The following is a 21560-nucleotide window of genomic DNA, read 5'->3' as shown; positions in this document are numbered from 1 at the left end:
ATGTTTCAGCTGATTCACAGTCTAGTGCTGAAGAGCTTTTAATTGATTCTTGACGTTTATTTACAGCAGCCTGTTGCAGAGCATCCCAACTTGTTTTCAGCGATTGTCTACATAAAAAACATTTAGCCATTTTTTACAAACATGTCTGCATGAAGTAAATAGCCCAATAAGTTAATCAAAGTCTTCCAGTAAACTGGTTATACCCACATGGCCAGATGGTTACTGTTAAACTATTAAACACTTTGGAAGACCAGATTTCCAGGTTTGTTTCACCCTCATGCCATTGTCTTACTCAAATTTAAAAATGTACCACAGAAGGGTTCTGATCCACAGCTCAGACCATAAAAGCCCATATTTCAGTACACAGAAAGTACAGGTTTTATTTTAAACATCTAAACAGAGCAACCGATCAGAAATACACACCGCAGCGGTTGTGATGCAGAGTTTGGCAGTTTACATAGATCACCCTTAACATTATTACCACTGATAGGTAAATTGGAAAAACATTGATTATCTTCATCTACAGTGGCTCCTGTCGAGGGGTTGGTCTATTAGGCAGTGTGTGAAGTAATGATGAAGGGGATGAAGCAGAAAAAATGGACAAGCATAAGAATCTGAGACACTTTCACAAGAACCAGACTGTGATGTTCTAGACGACTGGGTCAGAACATCTCCAGAACATCTGACAGGTCTTGTTCCCGGTATGCCGTGGTCCATTCATACCAAAAGTGATTAAAGGAAGGACAAGCGGTGAACTGTTGACAGTGTCATGAGAGCCCAAGGTGCAGTGACACTTATGGAGGTCCCACCTCCCACCTGCTAACATTAGTCTTGGTGCCAGATTCCACAGGACACCTTCAGAGGTCTTGTGGAGTCCTTGCCTTGAGGGGTCTGGGGTATTGTGGCGGCACAAAGGGGACCTACAACAATAATTTTTTTAATGTTATGGCTGATCAGTATATAACAGACCGTAAAAAAAAACTAAAGCGAAAAACTTCTCATATACAAACAAAGCAGCAAAACAACCCAAAAGCACTTGTAGTTGTACATGTCAGTTGTAATTTAACTAGTATTTATACAAATTTTACTTGTTCAAATGAAAGAATTGATATCAAGAAAAATTCAAATAAAAAGTATGATGTCTAAAGGAAAATCTATTACAAAAGGAATATCTGTTTACAAAAAAAGTGTGCATATGTAATCATCTTCTTTTACAATATTCTAAAATGTCTGTATAAATCAGTCAGTTTGACCAGAAACAGGGTGCTGAGCAGTTCAGCTGGGTTCAGTACAGATGGTGCTGTTGAAAGGACAAAGTGCTGAGATGTATTTACAGTATTTACACAGTACTTAATTCGATACAGTTCATTTAAAATTGTATAATAGGAATATCTAAGATGCATTTTGTAGATACTTCAATAGCTCAAATCTTCTCTGCTCCAGGTGGCATCACTAAACCTGCTCTCTATCCGTGGTCTTCAAAGCTGGGATATGTGAAGAGAATATTATTGTACTGTACAAATATAAATGATTAATAACTCATTATTAACTAACCTTAAAGGACTTCAGTGGGGATTTGTCCCTCTAGAGGCCATGTTTCGCCGATTCACAGTCCAGCGCTGAGGAGCTCTATGGTCTTTTAAGAGTTTCTTGATATTTTTCTATAGTGACCCGCTGCACAGTATCCCAACTTCCTTTCAGTGATTCTCTACACAGAAAATATAGCTGCATGCTATTTTTTTACAACTGTGTCCACTAGGAGTGTTCCTTAAAAGCCTATTCATTTTTTATTAACAAGATTTTGGTTATTTTTGTACATATAGTAAAGGGCAAGGAAATTGGTGATGTCCATTCTTTATCTGAGCCACTATGCCACAAACCAATAATAATAATAATAATAATAATAAAGTAGAATTCATATAGCACCTTTCTCATAATCAATATAATTTTATAAAGTTTTAAAAGGCAGACAGATGGAACTACAGGAACTGTAAAAGTGAAAACAAAAGAATTCAAAGCTTTGTTGTGTGTGTAGATATGTACGTGAATCTAGGACCTGCTAATACTGAATGTGGGTCGTATCAGTCTAATACCTGCAGCACATTTGGTAGAACAATAAGAGAATGTTGGGGCTGTTCTCCAGTTATTTCTCCTGATCATTTTGTAGAGCAGTCCCGCTCTCCTACACAGTGGACGTCACGCTGGGGGTGGTGTGTTCACAGACTGGATCTCCACGCTGGTGTCGCGTACAGAAGGCATAAAGAGCTGTGAGAGGAACACAACTCACTGAGGACACCAGGAGAAGACCAATGAAGGCCTGGCCATACACTGGATACTCCATCACCACTGACCTGCCCTGAACAGAAACCACAACTGTTAGCATTTTATCGTACAAACTGCTTGCTCATCTACATCTGTAAACAGCGACTTAAAGTCAGGTAATTTGACACAGTGACAAACAGAACTGAATACGGAGCAAGACGACATGCTACACTGAGCACTTTATAAAAACCCAGTGCTCTGCTGGGTTAGGTGGAGCAGACAGCTGGAGATGACTGTACAGCTTTTATAGCTCTGATTTGAGGTTAGCTTTAAATGGCTTGTTAAACATGTACGTTACTTACAATCCTAAAAGGCTGTACAGATGAAGTATGATCTTTGGACCTGCCTGTTTCATCATCTCATGAAAAGAAATGGAAAAATAAAAACCTTGCATCCCTTGGGACGTATGTTTACTACTGGATTACTTGCTGGCCCACATTGAACTGAAATATATTACATACATGGTTTAGATCAAAGAATATTCATGTGTTAGAAAGGCTCGATCAAAGTCCTGACCTAAATCCCATTGAGCATCTGTGGCAAGACATGAAAATTAAAAAACATTAAAAAATATTGGGCGATAATATAACTAAACACATTAAACAGAAGAAATGGATGACTTCTGGCAGAGAATGTACAACACATCTGAGATTCATGCGATCTCTTTCCCACTAGATCCAGGATTGAATCAATTCTAACCTTAAAAATAGTAGTGCTATAAGACTCCTTATAAAATCCTTGTATTAGCAGCTAAAATTTGTGCTGCTCGTACCTGGAAACTTGGGACTTCTGACATTAACCAGTGTGTACCCCTAGAAAAGATCATGTACTTTTTGTCAGACCTTACAAGGTCAAGATATTTGATAGTTTTGGTACTTCTGAAAGGATATGGGACAATATTATCAGTTAATAAGGAAGGAATGCACCATGCAGGACATGGTCATTAACTGAGACCCTCGAGTCCCTGTATGTGAGATGCAAGAAAGACTAGAAAGCAGTGAAGGGTTTTTACCACGTCTTTATTCCAGGCCTGGTAGGTAGGTGTTCCTCCTTGGATATAGTTTATGATGTAGAAGATGAACAGGCTGACCAGGAGAAGAGGGCTGACCACCACCCACATGATCTTCCAGTACCAGTTTGGCCGGCGCCCCAGCATGTCTTCAATATCCTTTTCAAACCTGAAAATGAACAGAAGGAAGAAGAGCTGCCAATCTGTTTTGTTCAAACTCTCCAACTCATCCCAGTGGAGTTCCATGAACTTCTTTTAAGGTAGTACTGAGTTTACACTGACACTGAAATTAAGGTGGAACTGGAGCACCAATGCAATCAGCCAGCACCACCAGAGAAACCATCACAGAAACTAGCAACAACCCAGCAGACGATGGGAACCATTTAATCTGCGCAATCATCCCACATTTCCTTCAGAAAATGCACGTTATTGTTACAATTATTCATGTAGGCTGCAGATATTATCCTGCGGGGCTCAGTGCAGGACTGGGCCACTGTCAGGGATGAGGATTTACCTTTTCAGTCCATAGATGTAAGAAACGGTTACGACTTCGATGAGGACGATGAAGAGGAGAGAGAAAGTAGCTCCATATTCATTAAACATGGTGAACCAGTAGTTTCCTGATGGGGTGGTAAAGCTGATGCCAAGCAGAAGACAGAACACACACACCAGACCTGACAATCACACAGAGTAAACAATGAGAGACCCCCAAAGTAATTACAATTAATATCAGCAGTAAAATCAGTAGCAGCTAAAATTAGTCATTAAAATGTCTTTGCAGTCCTGGTACTACAGACGTGTTTGTGATGTGTTTATACTTATATACTTATAGACACTGTACACTCCTATCACTCCTTAAAAGCTAGACTATATGGACAAATATATTGGGACATCCCTCTTTATTAGGGCCAAGTGCTGAGCTCAGAGCAGAAAAGCCTCCAATGCTCTGCTGACTCAGTAACTGCAGAGCTCCAGACCTGCTGCTGGTAGAGCTGCAGAGGAGGACCAGCTCCAGATTAATACCTATGGGGTTAGAATGGGATGCTCCTGTAGGTGGCCCAATATTTTTGTCCATGTAGTGTATGTACTGAGTGCCCAACCTCAAGGACAGGCATTGGCTGATGAACTGCTTTCTCTCCAGTTTGGTTATGGATGAGTGTGCTGAAACACTAGTCTGAGGTAAGCCACGGTGACCTACAGCTACAGCCGACACAGATTACAGTGAAACAGGTGGAGTGTTGCTTTACCTCAGCCCACTCACCGTTCAGGGTCTCGTTGCTGAAGCTGCGGGCAAGCACTTTAAAGTCTCTAAGAGGAGTGATGATGGCCATCACATTTCCCAGCATGCTCCCCATTCCCAGTAGCAGAAGCATGAAGAAGTACAGCACTGACCACAGCTGGGCGGCTGGCATGTTCTTAATGGCCTCACTGTACACGATAAAGGCCAGACCGGTCCCTTCCACAGCCTGACCATCACAGATAAGTTCTCACAGTAAGTCATGCTCATTATTCAGGGAGTGATTCAAAGCTCAGCTCTGGTTCAGTTCGGTTAGTGTCAACAAACACACTGAACACACAAACCATCTATCACTGACTAGCAGAGCGAGGCAGGTTCTGTATACCATCATGTATATAATATATGAATATGAGAATATGATAGATATCCTGAGATCCCAAACAAGGCTTTGGAACCATTAAACACACCACGAATGGTGGCCTCTGGTGACCTGTCGGGTATAGCACATGCCAGCTCCTGTAGAAAACTAACAGCCTCTTATCGTTCTTAAATATCTAGCTTATGTCTGCCTGTAAAGACAAGCTGTGTTTAATACGGCTCAATTCAAAAATATGATCCCCACATTACCAAATACACAGTACTTAATAATGTACCCAAATATACTCAAAATATTCACTCATTAAAGCCAAATGTACCGAGTGTACCCACACATATTTATATATAAATGATACCTAACATATTCAGTAATCAATATACCCAACATATCCAAATCATATTAAGGGTTTTTTAGTTTTTGTAAAAGGCAGCATGTATCCCTCCACCATTTTAATGATCTGATTTTAAAAGCAGGTTCTAGAGCCGAACTCTTCTCAGAACTCTGGTAGAACAGTGTCTCAGGCATCAGGCAGCGTCTTCATCACCATTAGGTGAAGAACTTTCTGTGAGGAGCTTTTATTAGAGCTTCAGACGTCTGCTCCCCTTCACCTCCACTGTAGAACTCCAGCTCTGACTGGAGGAGCTTATCTAGAACCTCCACTGTAGAACCACAGCTCTAACTGGGGGAAGCTTATCTAGAACCTCCACTGTAGAACCACAGCTCTAACTGGGGGAGCTTATCTAGAACCTCCACTGTAGAACCACAGCTCTAACTGGGGGAGCTTATCTAGAACCTCCACTGTAGAACTCCAGCTCTGACTGGGGAAGCTTATCTAGAACCTTCACTGTAGAACTCCAGCTCTGACTGGATGAGCTTAATTAGAACCTCCACTGTAGAACAGCTACATTTATGGTATTCAGCTGAAGCTCTTTTCCAGAGTGACGTACAAGGTCACTGATTCTACAGAGGTGGGCGAGAGCAGAGTTATGGACGTGAGTGTCAGGGGGCTCTGAAGAAGAGCCGTCATTATGTCTCCTCATGTCTGGAATAATTGCTGTAACTAGATGTTTACTTATTGATCAACTTTCCTGAAATAAAGTCAATCTTTAACCTGGTTCTGAGAGACGCTCCACTGTTCCTCTCTCAGCATCAGCACGGTTCTGTCTCTGCAGCTGATCCTCCCTCTCTCCACTTCACTTTTGTGTTTCTGTTCATTCTAAAGTTAATCCATCAACTCGTACTGCTCACATAAACAACTTTACAGGCTGGCTTTGTAAAAACATCTTGGCTTAAAGGTGATTCTTAAGGGGTCGAGCGAGCATCACACTGAACACTCTCTCTCCACCAGTTAACTCTTTAAAGTCGTGTATTATATTTGATCGTTTTTGAGACCCCCGCAAAATTAATGTGATGATTAAATAATTAATTGTCTAATATAAATAATTAAAAATTAAATAATTATGATCTAATATATAAATAACCACAGTACATACAATAATAAATTAAATACATCAAATCAAGTACATAAAGAATGTTTTTTCTGCCCCCTGGTGAATTATCTGTGCACTGCATGAACTGCATGTTTAAAGTGATTAGTGTCCTTTTGAAGACTCAATTGAACTCAATCTAATATATAAATATGTTCTATAGGAAATAATGCAATGCAATTGAATTCATTAATTATTAATAATACGTTTAGAATGTAACAAATAAACTACTAAATATTGTTTTTCAAATAAATGGTCAGAAGGTCAAATAAACACTCCAGTTGTACATAAATACAAATTTCTGGCAATTATTTGGTGGTTCAGGCTTTAAAAGGTTGAAATGACCTTAACACTAAAATGGGATCTTATCATTTTCTCAGAGGTTCTACAACCCTGAAACACTGCCCACCATGCTCCCGCAGCTCTGTGGGGGTCAGGAGGGCAGCAGGTCCGTACCGTGTCTAATTCCGCCTCCAGGCTGCAGAGCTCCACTCTGGAGGAAATGGGAGCGAACTGCTCCGGGCGTGTGCGGTTCAGCTCCGAGATCCAGAAGCTGATGTTCTCGTTAGGGATGGCATCTTCAGCCAGATCAAACGTGTTGATTAGCAGCTTGTTCATCCTGCAGAACAGGAGAACCAATAAAAAAATAAGAGACCGCATGATCAGTTTAACCGATTCTACTATTCTAACATTTTCATTTCATTGTTCAAACCACTGAGTTTAGAGTTTCCTGCAGAAATGCACAGCGCTCAAAACAACAGAGGAGTTTCAGCGTTTCCAGTCCTCAGATACTGCAAAGAAATTCCGATTTAAACAAGACTAATGGTTTTACTGGGAGAGAAGTCAGAAATCACTGCTGTGACAATACAGACTGTCAGACACAGCTTTCACAGTCTTTCACATGCACGGGGGACGGTCAGGCCCAGACGGTCCAGCAGCTCAGCTTAGTTTCATGGAATGACTGGAAGGAAATTGCAGATTTTTGCTGGTAGAGATTCAGATTTTGGTTTCTAGTTGGTTGCTATGGTATTGCCATGGCAGTGGCTTGTAATACCAGATAACACCACTACGTGCCACTGAGCTACCACACCATGTGGGAGACCAGGGTTCGATTCCCGGTCTGGGTGACTATGCTATGCTACACCAATAAGAGTCCTTGGGCAAGACTCCTAACACTACATTGGCCCACCTCTGTAATACGAGTTACCTTGTAAGTCACTCTGGATAAGAGCGTCTGCTAAATGCCATAAATGTAAATGTAAATGTGCCATGTGGTAAATGTGGTGTTGCTAGGTGGTTGCTAGGTGGCTGCTATAGTGTTGCTGTGGTTGCTATGGTACAACAAATTAAGATAAAGTAGAGATAACAAAGATAATAATAAACAGTAATAATTACATTAATAAAACAAAATGTTAAATAATTCTGAATAACTAAAAGATGGAACGACTGTGGACTGCACTGAGTGAAGTACACACCGCAGTCAGACTCGCAAACAAACAGCCCCCCCGAGCCGAACTCCACTTTAGGATTGAAATACCTGAGGAGATTTAAGTCACTCCCTGAACCAACAGAGCTTAGCCGTAATTCTCCTCACCCACACATTCCATCCTAACCTTCAGATTCCTACACAGCCTTCTGTACCACCCTGACAATTCCACACACCACCCTGAGCACTCTTTAGGACCAGCCTGAAGATCACAGTGAGTGTTTATGTACCTCCATACCTCAGCAAAACAACAAATGACCTCCAGCAGGCCACAAATGTGCATGTGTCTGTACTAATGGTTAGAAACCGACTCCATGAGGATGGTATGAGGGCCCGGCGTCCACAGATGGGGGTTGTGCTCACACGCTTGGCATTTGTCAGAGAACACCAGGATGGGCAAACACTGGCGGCCTGTGCTCTTCACAGATGAAGGCAGGTTCACACTGAGCACATGTGACAGACGTGACAGAGACTGGAGACGCTGTGGAGAGCGATCTGCTGCCTGCAACATCCTTCAGCATGACCGGTTTGGCAGTGGGTCAGTAATGGTGTGGGGTGGCATTTCTTTGGAGGGCCACACAGCCCTCCATGTGCTCGCCAGAGGTAGCCTGACTGCCATTAGGTACCGAGATGAGATCCTCAGACCCCTTGTGAGACCATATGCTGGTGCGGTTGGCCCTGGGTTCCTCCTAATGCAGGACAATGCTAGACCTCATGTGGCTGGACTGTGTCAGCAGTTCCTGCGAGATGAAGGTATTGAAGCTATGGACTGTCCCGCCTGTTCCCCAGACCTGAATCCAATTGAGCACATCTGGGACATCATGTCTCGCTCCATCCAACGTCACGTTGCACCACAGACTGTCCAGGAGTTGGCGGATGCTTTAGTCCAGGTCTGGGAGGAGATCCTCATCAGGAGCATGCACAGGCGTTGCAGGGAGGTCATACAGGCATGTGGAGGCCACGCACAATACTGAGCCTCATTCTGACTTGTTTTAGGGACATTACATCAGAGTTGGATCAACCTGTAGTGTGTTTTTTTTATTTTGCGTGTGACTCCAAATCCAGGCCTCCATTGGTTAATAAATTTGATTTCCATTGATGATTTTTGTGTGATTTTGTTGTCAGCACATTTAACTTTGTACAGAACAAAGTCTTCAATGAGAATATTTCATTCATTCAGATCTAGGATGTGTTATTTGAGTGTTCCTTTTTTTTGAGCAGTGTATTATATAACTATCCCTAACTCTAGTATAATGTTAAAGACTCAGAGTATGAATGTGTTCTATATGAAATAATGAAATGCAATATAATTAATTCATGAATTGTAAAAAACTCACTTGTATCACATAGAATACAAAATAAAAGTCTGATATGCAAAGTTTGTTTTTGTTTTAATAAATGGTCAGAAGGTCAAATATGATGTTTCCAGGTGGTTTTGTAATTATGTAATTATTTAAGTTATAATAATAATAATTATAATAATAATAATAATTATTTTTATTATTATTATTATTATTATTACAAGCTAAGACTGTAAATATACCATTCTGGAGATCACTGATGTGGTGTGTAGGTACAGGTGTGTTACTCCATACTGCAGTAGCTGTGGGTCACTCACTAAGCTCATAGCTGGAGTTTCAGCATTACTGCTTAAGCAGAATCTAACACAGACTGGGTCTAAACCGACCGAAATAAAACACAGGGTTCAGATATCACACATCTAATTACCTGTCTGATCAGTACTCTCACCTCTCCAAGCAGCTCTCATAGTTGAAGGTGGCCTTGAAGCCGTAGATGGAGAAGGTGACGATGCTGGCGAAGATGGAGGTGCCGCTGTTAATGAGGGACACGGCGATGGCCTGGTTCTCAAAGTTATTGTTGTGATGGTTGTAGCTGGCAAAGGCGATGAGGGAGCCGAAGCCGAGTCCCAGAGAGAAGAAGATCTGAGTGGCAGCGTTGATCCATGTCTGAGGATTCACCAGTTGCTCCAGCTACAGAAACACAAGCATTGGGCTGAGGGGTTGTCTGGACTGACGGCGGAGCTCCATCCAAAAAAAGTGTTTTATATCTACAGTGTTTTTGATGTTTTGTACCTTAGGTGTGAACATGTACTTCACTCCGTTTAGAGCTCCGTGTAAGGTGACCCCGCGGATCAGGTAGATGAGGAGGACCACGTAAGGGAAAGTGGCGGTAAAATACACAACCTGGAGATCAGAGATGAATCATTCAGCATCCAATCAAAACCGATTACAACTTGTCAGGTTCGTTTTCACCGACGAGCAGGTCTGATGTCTCTGTTTTTACTGATCAGTACTGAAGAGTCCGAAACTCCTCCTTCTGATCAACAACCACCTGAACAGAACCATCAGCCACACAGCACTGCCTCTACTCTCTCTCTCTCTGATTGGATAAAACACTCAAATACTACACTACTCGCGCTCACACTCGTGCTCACTCAGAAAAAAAACACAGCGCATCCAACAAGAACCAAAGTCCATCTTTTCTACAGCAGGAAAAACACGATAGCGTAAAACCTCCAGGCATACCATATCAACACCCTAGATCCCACAACTTAGCATCACCTTAGCAACCACATGATATAGCAACCACCTACCAACAGCCTAGCAACAACCAGAAATACCATCGGGAAAAAAAACACAGCACATCCAATCAGAACCCAAAGCTCCACCCATCTTTTATACAGCAGTGAAAACATTGCAACATGATAGCCTGTAGCACTGGAGCTACAAGGCTAATGGAGCTAACAAGCAATAGAAGCTAATAGCCCACTAACTAGCACTGGAGGTTAATGTCTTGTTAATAGTTCTTGGATAAATTATACTTATTGTATTAGTAGATAATACTCAGTAGATACTGAATAATTACTACTTATTGAATAGTTAGTAGATACTACATAATTAGTATGCACTGAATAGTAGGCTCAATAATAAGGCTGGGGTACAGAGGGGTTAAACCACACACACAGAGAGATATACCTCCAATGACATGAAGAAATCTGTGATGCCTAGAAATCACCCATAACACATGATATATCAGTGCAGCCCTAAGTGATATAACCCAAACCTGCCTCTCCTAACTACACATGTATTCTTTCATGTCTTTGAGAATTCCAATAATAAGCAGGTAGAGGAGAAGTGCTGGGAGCAGCTGGGTTCAGGTCTGAAGGCTGTAAGTTCAGTGCCTGGGTGCCACAGCAGTGAGGAGTGAGCAGATTAGACTGGATTAAATTAGGGTCTGAGAGACGGAGACAGGACTGAAGATGCAGCTCTGACTCTGTGGTGTTTAAGAACACACTGAAGTCTGCTGAGATGTTTAGCAGGAAGGGAATTACTGTAATCCAGTGGTTCCCAAACTGTGGTATGTGTTCCACCAGGGGTCCAAAGCTTCCGAAATTAATCTTTGTTTAATTGTCCTCCGTTAGCCGTCCGCTCAGACACGTTGTTAATGACTCCTTACTGTGATATTCCACAGACCCCAACACATTCACTCATAAATATTATTCATTTATAATATTCCTCTTTTCCTTCTCAGCAAACTGTTGTCTGCTACACTACATGTCCAAATGTCTGTGGATACCCTTCTAATAAATGCATCCATTGCTGACACAGATGTGCAAATGCACACACAGCTTGTCTAGTCCCTGTAGAGAAGTACTGCCAATAGAATAGGACTATCTGGAGCTATTGGCTCCATGCTGCCTAATGCCAGACGTGGGCTAGAGGGGTATAAAGCCCCCCAACATTGAGGAGCTGTGGAGCAGTGGAAGCACTGTGTTCTCTGGAATGATGGTGGAGGAGCTCCATCCAGTACTTTTGGATGAGTTGGAAAGTTGAGGATGTCATGCAGTGATGATCTTCTATCCCTCACTAATGCTCTTGTCGCTAAATGCAATCAAATCCTCACAGCAATGCTCCTCCTCCAGAATCTAGTAGAAAGCCTTCTTCTCTGGACAGGAGAGACAGTTACCCCAACAGAAGCAGAATCAGCTCTTTAATACTCCTGATTTCAGAAGAAACAGTGAATGAGCAGGTGTCCCAATACTTTTGTATTTCCTACATTATCTTGATGCTAGCACACTAGCAACACCATTGCAACCATGTGAGATACCAAAGCAACTGCTTAGCAGCACCCTAGCAACCACCTGTCAACCTCAGCGCAAAAACCAGGGATGCTATAAGAACTGTTTAGCAGCACCAAGGCAACCACTTTCAACAAGCCCTTGTTCCATTTGGTTCAAGTTTATACTGGCTCAGGAAATCGTGGACCCCTGGCTGTATATCATGGTCCCCTGGGGTTCCCCAAACCCATTTTTGAGAACCATGGCTCCAACGGTTAAACAAGAGCAAGCTGCAGTCCGGTCTCCTCTGAATGGTTGTGATCATTTTCATTAACATGGATTTTAGAGGTATTAACTCACTCCTACACACAACATTACCATGGTCTCACAACTTTGATCATTTGAAGCCCCCCAGCCACAACATCCTAACAATGGTGGATACCCCAGAGTCTTGCTCAACATGCTCACCCTACAATCACACAACACCATAAGCCACAAACTTCCACAGCTTCCTCAGTCACAACACATTCATTCATATTTGAGATACATATCTCCAGACAGAGAAGTAGCACCCTGCCTGCAGATGGCGCTGCACAAGATATGCTTGGGCTATAAAAACCTGTGGGGTGTGAGACATTGTGAATAGGTTGTACACTGCAGTGAGGGTCTCGCTGGATGTGTGGAAAATGGGTCACAAAGCAGATGTTAATGATTGGCTAAAAGGAGTGACTGCATTTGGGCGTGGCCAAAGATCAAAGTGTGAAGGAAGTAGCTGAATCTGCATGTGTATGGAAGCGAACGGTCATACAGAGGCGGTACAGGTTTACATAACAGATTTATTCCAATGAAATAATAATAATTATTTATAATAATAATAATTATTATTATTATTATTATTGTTGTTGTTGTTGTTGTTGTTATTGTTGTTATTATTATTGTTGTTGTTGTTATTATTATATAGTCAGTTGCCATAACCTGGACTCTCCGAGTGAGTCCACTTGATTCCACTGCTTTGTGTTTGGGGTTTTTAGCCTGTGATTGGTCAGCAGTGGTGGGACACAGTTTGAGCAGGAGTTGCTTGCAGGCCAGTGAAGACCCATCAGGGTGGGTGAGAAGGAGGGACTTAAATCAGCATGAACATTTTACACAGTTTCTACATCTCAAAAAGAGGACGTTTGGTCAGCCTGAGTAAATTTGCTTTTGCTGCATGTCAGTCCACTCATCAGCCAGAACGCTGAGGAACTTCAACACCAAGAGAGCAACGGCTTATTTGCAGTTGCTATGGAGGACCTCAGGGCTACAGCTTCAACAAGCCAGGCCTGCATAAAGCATGAACGAGGCTGTGACAGGGAGGCCACTGCCATAGCAATTTGATCAAATGTGCCAGCGCAACCTTCTGGCAACAAGCCAGCAACAGATTATGGACATTACCTAGACTACAGTCGTTCCCAGGAACAATAACTTTAGGCTGTTCTTCAGTGAAACCCTGACCCCTCTGACATGTGATGTAGATGAGCCTACAGAACAGAACGCTGTATGCATCCTAAGATTTAAGGTTTAAATGTCCTTGTTAGCTTTTATGTTTTCAGCATTTGATTGATTTGGCCAACATCTTGCTTTAGTATTTAGTCTAAAGTGAAGAACTGATGTAGTGTGTGATTATATCAGCTCAGAACAGGCTTCTCTACACAGGCTTCTCTGACTAATGTACAAAGACTTACAGTACTGTTACTGTAGGATTTTGTATGCAGTCAAATACAGTCAGGATTAACATTTGTGGAAGAAAGTATGCGCCCACCCACTTTTGCCAAAGCCCACCCAAAGGACAATATTGTATTAATAGAGCAGTTTTTGTTAGTAGAACATTTTTTGGATAACAGACCAGTTTTTGTTAGTAGAGCAGTTAGTTAAAACAGCAGCTTTTGGTCAGTAGCACAGTAGAGCAGTTAGTTAAAACAGCAGCTTTTGGTCAGTAGCACAGTAGAGCAGTTAGTTAAAACAGCAGCTTTTGGTCAGTAGCACAGTAGAGCAGTTAGTTAAAACAGCAGCTTTTGGTCAGTAGCACAGTAGAGAAGTTAGTTGCATTAGTAGAGCAGTTTCTGTTAGAGCACAGTTTTTCTAAGCAGAGCAGTTTTTGCTAATAGAGCAGTTTTGCACTTGTAGTGCCGTTTTTAGTTAGTAGAGCAGTTTTTTTAGAGCAGTTTATTGGTTAATATAGCTTTTCTGTATTAGTAGAGTCGTTTTTAGTTAAAAAAGAGCAGTTTTTTTTAAAAGGTGGGAGACGTGCAGGGGACAGAAAGCAGATTTAGCAAAAGGTGAGACTGAAGTGGATTTAACACTTAACGACTGCAGACCTTTATCCCTTTGAGTTCTCCAGGAATCTAAGTGTAGATGTTAATGCTGTGTAACAGATCTGTCTCTGATCAAAGGGTTTCTTTACTTTTCCTGTGGATTTGACGCCTCTGACGATGAAAAGGTAAACGATTAGCCAGGCTAACAGCAGACACAGCGCCTGGCCCATGTGAATGCCCCCATTCTCCTCAATGGACGGCGAGATGTTCAGCGTTTCCCGAAAAAAGAAATACTGTGTAGGGGTGGCGACCTCGCACTCCTCCACATACGCTGTCCGGTTACTGTTTAGTGGACACTGCGACCATGGCAACACAGCCTGTAAACAAACCCACAGGTAATAAGTTAACCAGACATTAAAAATATATTTGAAAATATTTCAGTAAATTCCATTTTCCTACAGAAACACCAACCTGGAATGAATGGAAGAGATACCAGAAGCTCCAGGCATTAATCACATTGTAATACAGACAGAGATACAGAGAGGTCACAACACTGGCAATGCCTGCGGGAAGCAGAGGAGGAAGCTGGATAAAACAGGGTTTCAACCATTTCCCACCAAAACTATACAGGAGTTTTCTAAGAATTCCTTCTGTTAATTAAAAAGTATTTAATAATTCATAATAGTGAAATTTTCATGGTGGTTTACTATTAGTAGTGAGGAGGTGTCATTTACAGGTGGGTAATATTACAAGACAGTCACAATACATGAAGAAGCGTTTCATAATACACAGATTTAATTCTGCACATAATATCATTGATTCCTCCGTGTGTTATAATTCAAGGCCTGGTGTATCTGCATTTATTATTATTATTATACATTTATTAGGGAATATGATCACTGTGTGGACATTAAATAAACTCACCTACTCCACCCAGGTAAGGGTTGATGGCGTTCCAGGCTCCGATGCTGCCTAAACGCATCCTCTGCCCAATGGCCAGCTCCATGTAGAACAGAGGAATGCCCTCCAGAAACAGCATTACCAGGTAGGGGATAATGAAGCCACCTACAGGTCAGAAATGAGAAGGACGCGTAAACACACCTGAGAAACAGGCAAACCTTCTGTAATGAGGGGGAACAGCAGAGTGACTTCACACCACGCAGTTACTGATTAACTTAAATTATAGTCAGTCTGCCTCTTCATTAACTTCCAGGTCTTCCAGAGAATGAACGTCACGTTTAATCTCCATGTGGAGCAGTGCAGTTCCTCAGCGGGGATCTTACCCGTCCCTTTCAGAGGCTGGTGGTTTTCACAATGTCTATACATGTACTGAAGCTACAGTGAAAGACTGAAGCTGTAGTGTATGTTATAAAATAAATTATATATATATATATATATATATATAGAGAGAGAGAGAGAGAGAGAGAGCTTTTTGTGCATATATATGTATATGAATGTATATATATATAAATATACACACACACACATTATATATACATATATATATATATATATATATATATATATATATATATATATATATAGTGTATTTAGTGTTTCTATATTCTGTATTGTATACCACAGTTGTATTGTGTTTTATCATGTAAATTTTTGTATATATGTGTGTGTGTGTTTTGTATAGCACACTTATACTGTATTTATTGTGAGCTTTTCTGAGTATATAATCTATAACTGTTGTATATATATTCTATATATGTTTGCACTCACATTGATACCTGTGTTAGTAATTGTAGGGATGGTAAGGATGGCTGTCTTGCTATTGCTCTACAATAAAGACATGTAGGTTTGAGATTCAAGAATGAGTTATAGACATCAGATCAGAATTTGCTTTAGTTTGAAGTCACCAGTGAGCAGAATTACTAGAGCATGAATCAGGTGTGACAGGTGTTCTTTGTTGACCAGGTGTGCTCTGTTAGACTAACTATATAAACAGTTAAGAGCGCTGAACGTCAGCTCTTGGTCACTTAATCAGCCTGTTAGGGCTGTGGCTTGTTCATACTCATCATTAGAAAAGCTTGTTTTCTCAGTTGCTAATGTAATTAATTAGTTACAGTTAACAGAAGTGTTCTTCATTATTAATTAATTCAATAATAAATTATTAAAAATCTTTTTCTGAAGATTCTTCTATGAGTCGCTGCACAGTAGAACAGTGCTCCACCTCTCCAGAGTCTGATCAATCTTTCTGAAGATCTATTTTTCACTGGTGCACAGTCATGTTGGAACAGGAAGGGGCCGTCCCCAAAACTGTTCCCGCAAAGTTGGGAGAATGAAACTGACCAAAATCTCTCGCTCTGCTGAAGTATTAAGATTTCTTAACACTTTTGTAAGTCGCTCTGGATAAGAGCGTCTGCTAAATACCTTAAATATAAATTTCCTTTCACTGGAACTAAGGGGCCGAACCCAACTGCTGAAAAACACCCCCACACCATGATCCCCCCTCCACCAAACTTTACACTCGGCACAATGCAGTCAGACAAGTACCGTTTCCCTGGCAACCGCAAAACCAGTCTCATCCATCAGTTTGCCATACGGAGATGTAATTGGTCACTCCAGAAAACCCGCCTGTGTCCAGTGGCGGCCAGCTTTACCCTGCAGCCGACACTTTGCATTGCGCTCGTTAATGTAAGGCTTGGATGCAGCTGCTCGGCCGTGGAAACCCATCCCCTGAAGCGCTCTACTCTCTCTGTTCCTGAGCTGATCTGAAGCTACGTGAAGTTTGGAGGTCTGTAGCGGTCGACTCTGCAGAAAGCCGTCAACCTCTGCTCACAATGCTCCTCAGCAACCGCTGACCCCGCTCTGTCGTTTGGCTGACCGCTTCGTGGCTGAGCTGCTGTCGCTCCCCACCTCTTCCACTGTGTTAGAATAGCGCTGACTGTGGGATATTTAGTAGGGAGGAAATTTCACGACTGGACTTGTTGCACAGATGGTGTCCGATCACGGTCCCACGCTGGAGTTCACTGAGCTCCTGAGAGCGACCCATTCTTTCACTCATGTGTGTAGAGGCCGTCTGCAGGCCTGGGTGCTCGGGTTTATACACCTGAGCCCATGGAATTGATTCAACGATTTGGACGGGTGAGTGAATACTTTTGGAAATATAGTCTTCTTCTAGTCTTCTCCTGCCCTGTGGTCATCAGTTATGTTATGTTCAGAGAGCTCAGCAGCTGCTTAGAGAGTTCAGGTGGTTTAATGAGTGGCAGTAGAGTTCGTGTCTGGATAGACACTGGGTGAACAGTGAATCACATAAACACCCCCCACCCCTCCAGAGAAGCAGAGAATGCCTGACCCAGCCACTGACCCAGAACACAGACTCCTACTGTTCCTGTACAGAACACACACTACGGGCCAGTTTCCCAGACGTGGATTAAGACCAGTCTTAAACTGCGGAGCAAAAGGGGAACCATGGATTGAAGCTCTTTCTGGTTTAAATTTAGACTTAGTCTGACTCTGGGAATCTGGCCAAAGCACAAGGTAGGTGTTTCTAATAAAGTGGCCAGTGAGTGGAAGTATACAGTAGGTGATTCCATTACTAATCAGGAAAAGGACAAGAAATCAACAACATAAGAAGACATGAAAACCTAAGACCCCAGTGAGCAGCCAAATACCACCATGCAGGAGAACCTCCCTCAGAGCTGGAGGAAGAAACCTCGGGAGGAACAAGAGGGACCCGACCCGTCCTCCTCTGATCAGAACTATTTATAACTTATTGATAAAAGTCTAGACCACCAGAACTGTTAAGTGGCCAGAGAGTGGAAGTACAAAGTAGAGGTTTCCATTAAAGTGGCCAGTGAGGGCCAGTTTTCACAAAAACAGCAGATTATAGTCTTGAAAATCAGGAACTCTGCATTCGTCACTAATCTGATTAGAGAAAGAGGCTTGAAGCAGAGTTTTTCAGAGTGAGCTGCCGAGAATACAAACACAGAGTGAACAGCAGAGCCTCACCCCTCACCCCCTCACCTTCACCCCCTCACACCCCTCACCCCCTCACACCCCTCACCCCCTCACACCCTTCACCCCCCTCACCCCCTCACCCCCCTCACACCCCTCACACCCCTCACACCCTTCACCCCCCTCACCCCTCACCCCTCACCCCCTCACACCCCTCACCCCCCACACCCCTCACACCCCTCACCCCCCACACCCCCCACACCCCTCACCCCCTCACCCCCTCACACACCCCTCTCACACCCCCCAGGAACTACAGCCGCACAGACATACAGTGAAAAGCTCATTATTAGGTAAGTGGTATTAATATTCTGGCTGATCGGTGTAGTTCCTGGTGTTGGAGGTTATTCAACAAAGACTTAGTGTGGAACGTATGTTCACCTGAGAGCATCTCATAACTCTGGCTGCCCGCCTGGGTCTTAAAAACAACCTGCCTGAGTTCACACAAGGTGGGCTTTCCCCAGTGCAGCGAGCAGAGTATGATCATACCCAGGAAGCCTTAATGATCTACTAATGATCAGAAACTTTGATCACTGACTAATGATCAGCTACTAAAATGTATGTCTATTCAAACCATTTCCTATGTTTACCTCCTAATAATGCAGATCACTCTCCAACACTCTCCACTCTCTGTCTGTGGGGCGAATCCAGACTGTGATGTAAGAGTTTTGGGGGTCTGAATTTGGCCTGTTTTCCAGCTCTGTTCTGATTCTGTTGGATGTTCTTTTGGAGGAGGAACAGCAGAGTTTGAGGTTCACGGTTTCTCACTTCCAACTTCTGAACTCTCATTATTCAACTTTGACAAAAAAATAAACACGGTTCTACAGTCTAGAACCCCTTTAATGAGATGATGTGTAGACTTCATCAACTGGTAGATCTACACAGAAAAGTCCAATAATATCTGTAAACATTTAAAAACGGACAAATGTGAGAACATCAGTGTTTAATCCAGTCAACAGTAACAAGGATTTCCAAGAGTGAAAGAGGAGGTCTATCTTTTGAGCTGGTAGAACCAGAGCTCACTAGAGAGTGGAGCGTGAAAGCCCAGTTTTTGCTCCACAAAACATAACTGTCAACACCAATCAGAGTAACCGGAGAAGCAAGATTTCGGACTGGGCCGGACCAAACAGGTCATGTCTAATCCACAACAGGGGGCGCGTGGGAGATTTGGCCAGTCTTTCGGCTTCAGAAATAACAACCAGTCCTAGAACCTCCTCCCACAGCACGATGCCACGATCAACAGACCGGACATTAGAACCAGTTCAATCCCAAAGCAACAGCACAGAGTTCCCTGAGGACCTACACTCAGTTTGACTTTACTGGTCAACAACACAGTTCTTCTAGACCCTTGAAATAGGGTTCTCCTATCAGTTCTACATAGAAACACGACACTCAGAGACCCACTGAATGCATAAATGACATAAATGAATGTTACACTGTTCTTTAAACATAGGATACCTTCAACACACCAGCAGAACCAATCAGAGCAGGAGTTTCACCATCCTTAATACGTAATACACTATCTGTCCAAAAGTATCCGTGCAGCTTACATAATCTACATGGAAAAGCTTGGACCAATGGAATGGGACACTATGAGGCAGCCGTGATCACATGACCCAATGCCGAGCGTGGGCTACTATAAAGCCCCCCAGCATTGAGCTGTGGGCTCCTCTGGAGTGATCTTTGGGATGAGTTGGAGTGCCAGAACTGATCGTTCAGCATAAGAACCTGACCTCCCTGATGCTCTCACTCTCTTGGGGCGAAGTGCAATCTAATTATCTTCACAGCAATGTTCACACATCTAGATCTAGAGCCTTCTCAGAAGAGCGGTGGCTGTTTCTGCAGTGAAGGGGGGCAGACTCCTGGATAAGACCCTTGATTTCAAGAGGAACGCTGGACCAGGAGCAGGTGAACTGTTGTGAACTGTTTAAAGACTGCTGATCTTGAACAGCACAAACGCTCAGACGAATAGAACTGAGTAGAACACAATGAAGTATTAGAATATAGGGATTTGAGTAATTGAGTAATTGAGTAATTGAGTATTGAAGTCTCGTACCTCCTCCGTGCATCTGGCAGAGATATGGAAAACGCCAGACATTCCCAAGACCCACAGCGTACGAAACACACGCCAGGACAAACTGCATGGGGTTATCCCACGACGGCCTGCTTTCCTTCTCCATGCCCAAGTCCAGTTCAGTCGGGTCAGGAGGAACCGCAGCTTGGGGTGGACCGCCCAGACCGTCTGGACCGTCTGGTCAGAAAACTCTCAAATCCTCCAGTGGAACTCCTGGCTGGTGTGTAAGAGGGAGGTAGAGGGACAGGCAGCTCTCAGTGGACTCTGAATGAACCAGTCTGAGAGGGTTATACTGAAGCTCCGGCTCAGGGGGCGGGGCCTCTGCTTTAATTGGCTGAATTTATGTAATTCAGGTGAATGTTTACAGGAGTGCGCTCTGATCCGTTCCTGCAGAGAGTGCCGAGATAAGATAACGCTTTACTGTCTCACAGTTTGTTGACATTGAAACCAGTCGTGCAGCACAATGAAAAGTACACAAACAAACAAACAAACAAACAGTTATTAAGTTATTAAGCCAAATCTTAACCAAGCTTGTCTCGCAGTGTCTGTTGCACCCATTACTGACACAGATGTGCAAATGCACACACAGCTTGTCTAGTCCCTGTAGAGAAGAAGTACTGCCAATAGAATAGGACTCTCTGGAGCAGATCAACATCATGACCCTATTGGCTCCATGCTGCCTAATGCCAGGCGTGGGCTAGAGGGGTATAAAGCCCCCCAGCATTGAGGAGCTGTGGAGCAGTGGAGGAACTGTGTTCTCTGGAATGATGGTGGAGGAGCTCCATGATAAGGTGGGGTGGAGATCATCAACCAACATCCTGATCTCATTCTTAATGCAATCAAATCTTCACAGCAATGTTCCTCCAGAATCTAGTAGAAAGTCTACTTCCCTGGACAGTAGAGACAGTTACTCCAACAGAAGCAGTAGAGCTTATTTTTTGCCTTTGATTTCATAACAGTGTCCCAATACTTTTGTCTGTATTGTCAATAATATACACATAAAGAAGATACTTTTTAGTCCTTATTAATTTATCCTTAAAACATTTATTAAAATATTTTAGAGTGTATTACACTATATATCAGTAGGAAAATTGTAAAAGTATATTGTTATTATTTGATTTTCTTTTTATTGTTCTTTTTTTGTTGCCAGTAAACTCCAGCAGCAGTTTCACCAGGTTGTTGGGTCTGATTGCGTGAAATGTGCCAATGGTAAAATACCCTAGTAACACCCAACCCA

General features: G+C 42.7%; 1 protein-coding gene across 1 annotated transcript; it reads right to left on the bottom strand.

Moving 5' to 3' along the window:
* Positions 1-354: 354 nt before the first annotated feature.
* Positions 355-20604, bottom strand: LOC140570193 (sodium- and chloride-dependent transporter XTRP3-like). The gene is made up of 11 exons (XM_072692597.1): positions 20306-20604; positions 15211-15351; positions 14758-14849; positions 14436-14663; positions 10011-10121; positions 9667-9908; positions 6888-7050; positions 4593-4797; positions 3846-4005; positions 3335-3500; positions 355-2356 (listed from the first exon to the last, which is right to left on the bottom strand). The coding sequence occupies exons 1-11, from the start codon at positions 20427-20429 to the stop codon at positions 2183-2185; spliced, it is 1806 nt and encodes a 601-aa protein (XP_072548698.1). The 5' UTR covers positions 20430-20604; the 3' UTR covers positions 355-2182.
* Positions 20605-21560: the final 956 nt, after the last annotated feature.

Source organism: Salminus brasiliensis, chromosome 1 (assembly GCF_030463535.1).
Source record: "Salminus brasiliensis chromosome 1, fSalBra1.hap2, whole genome shotgun sequence".
NCBI lineage: Eukaryota > Metazoa > Chordata > Actinopteri > Characiformes > Bryconidae > Salminus > Salminus brasiliensis.
The sequence above is the reverse complement of the archived record's forward strand: the minus strand, read 5'-3'. Positions and strand labels throughout refer to the sequence as shown.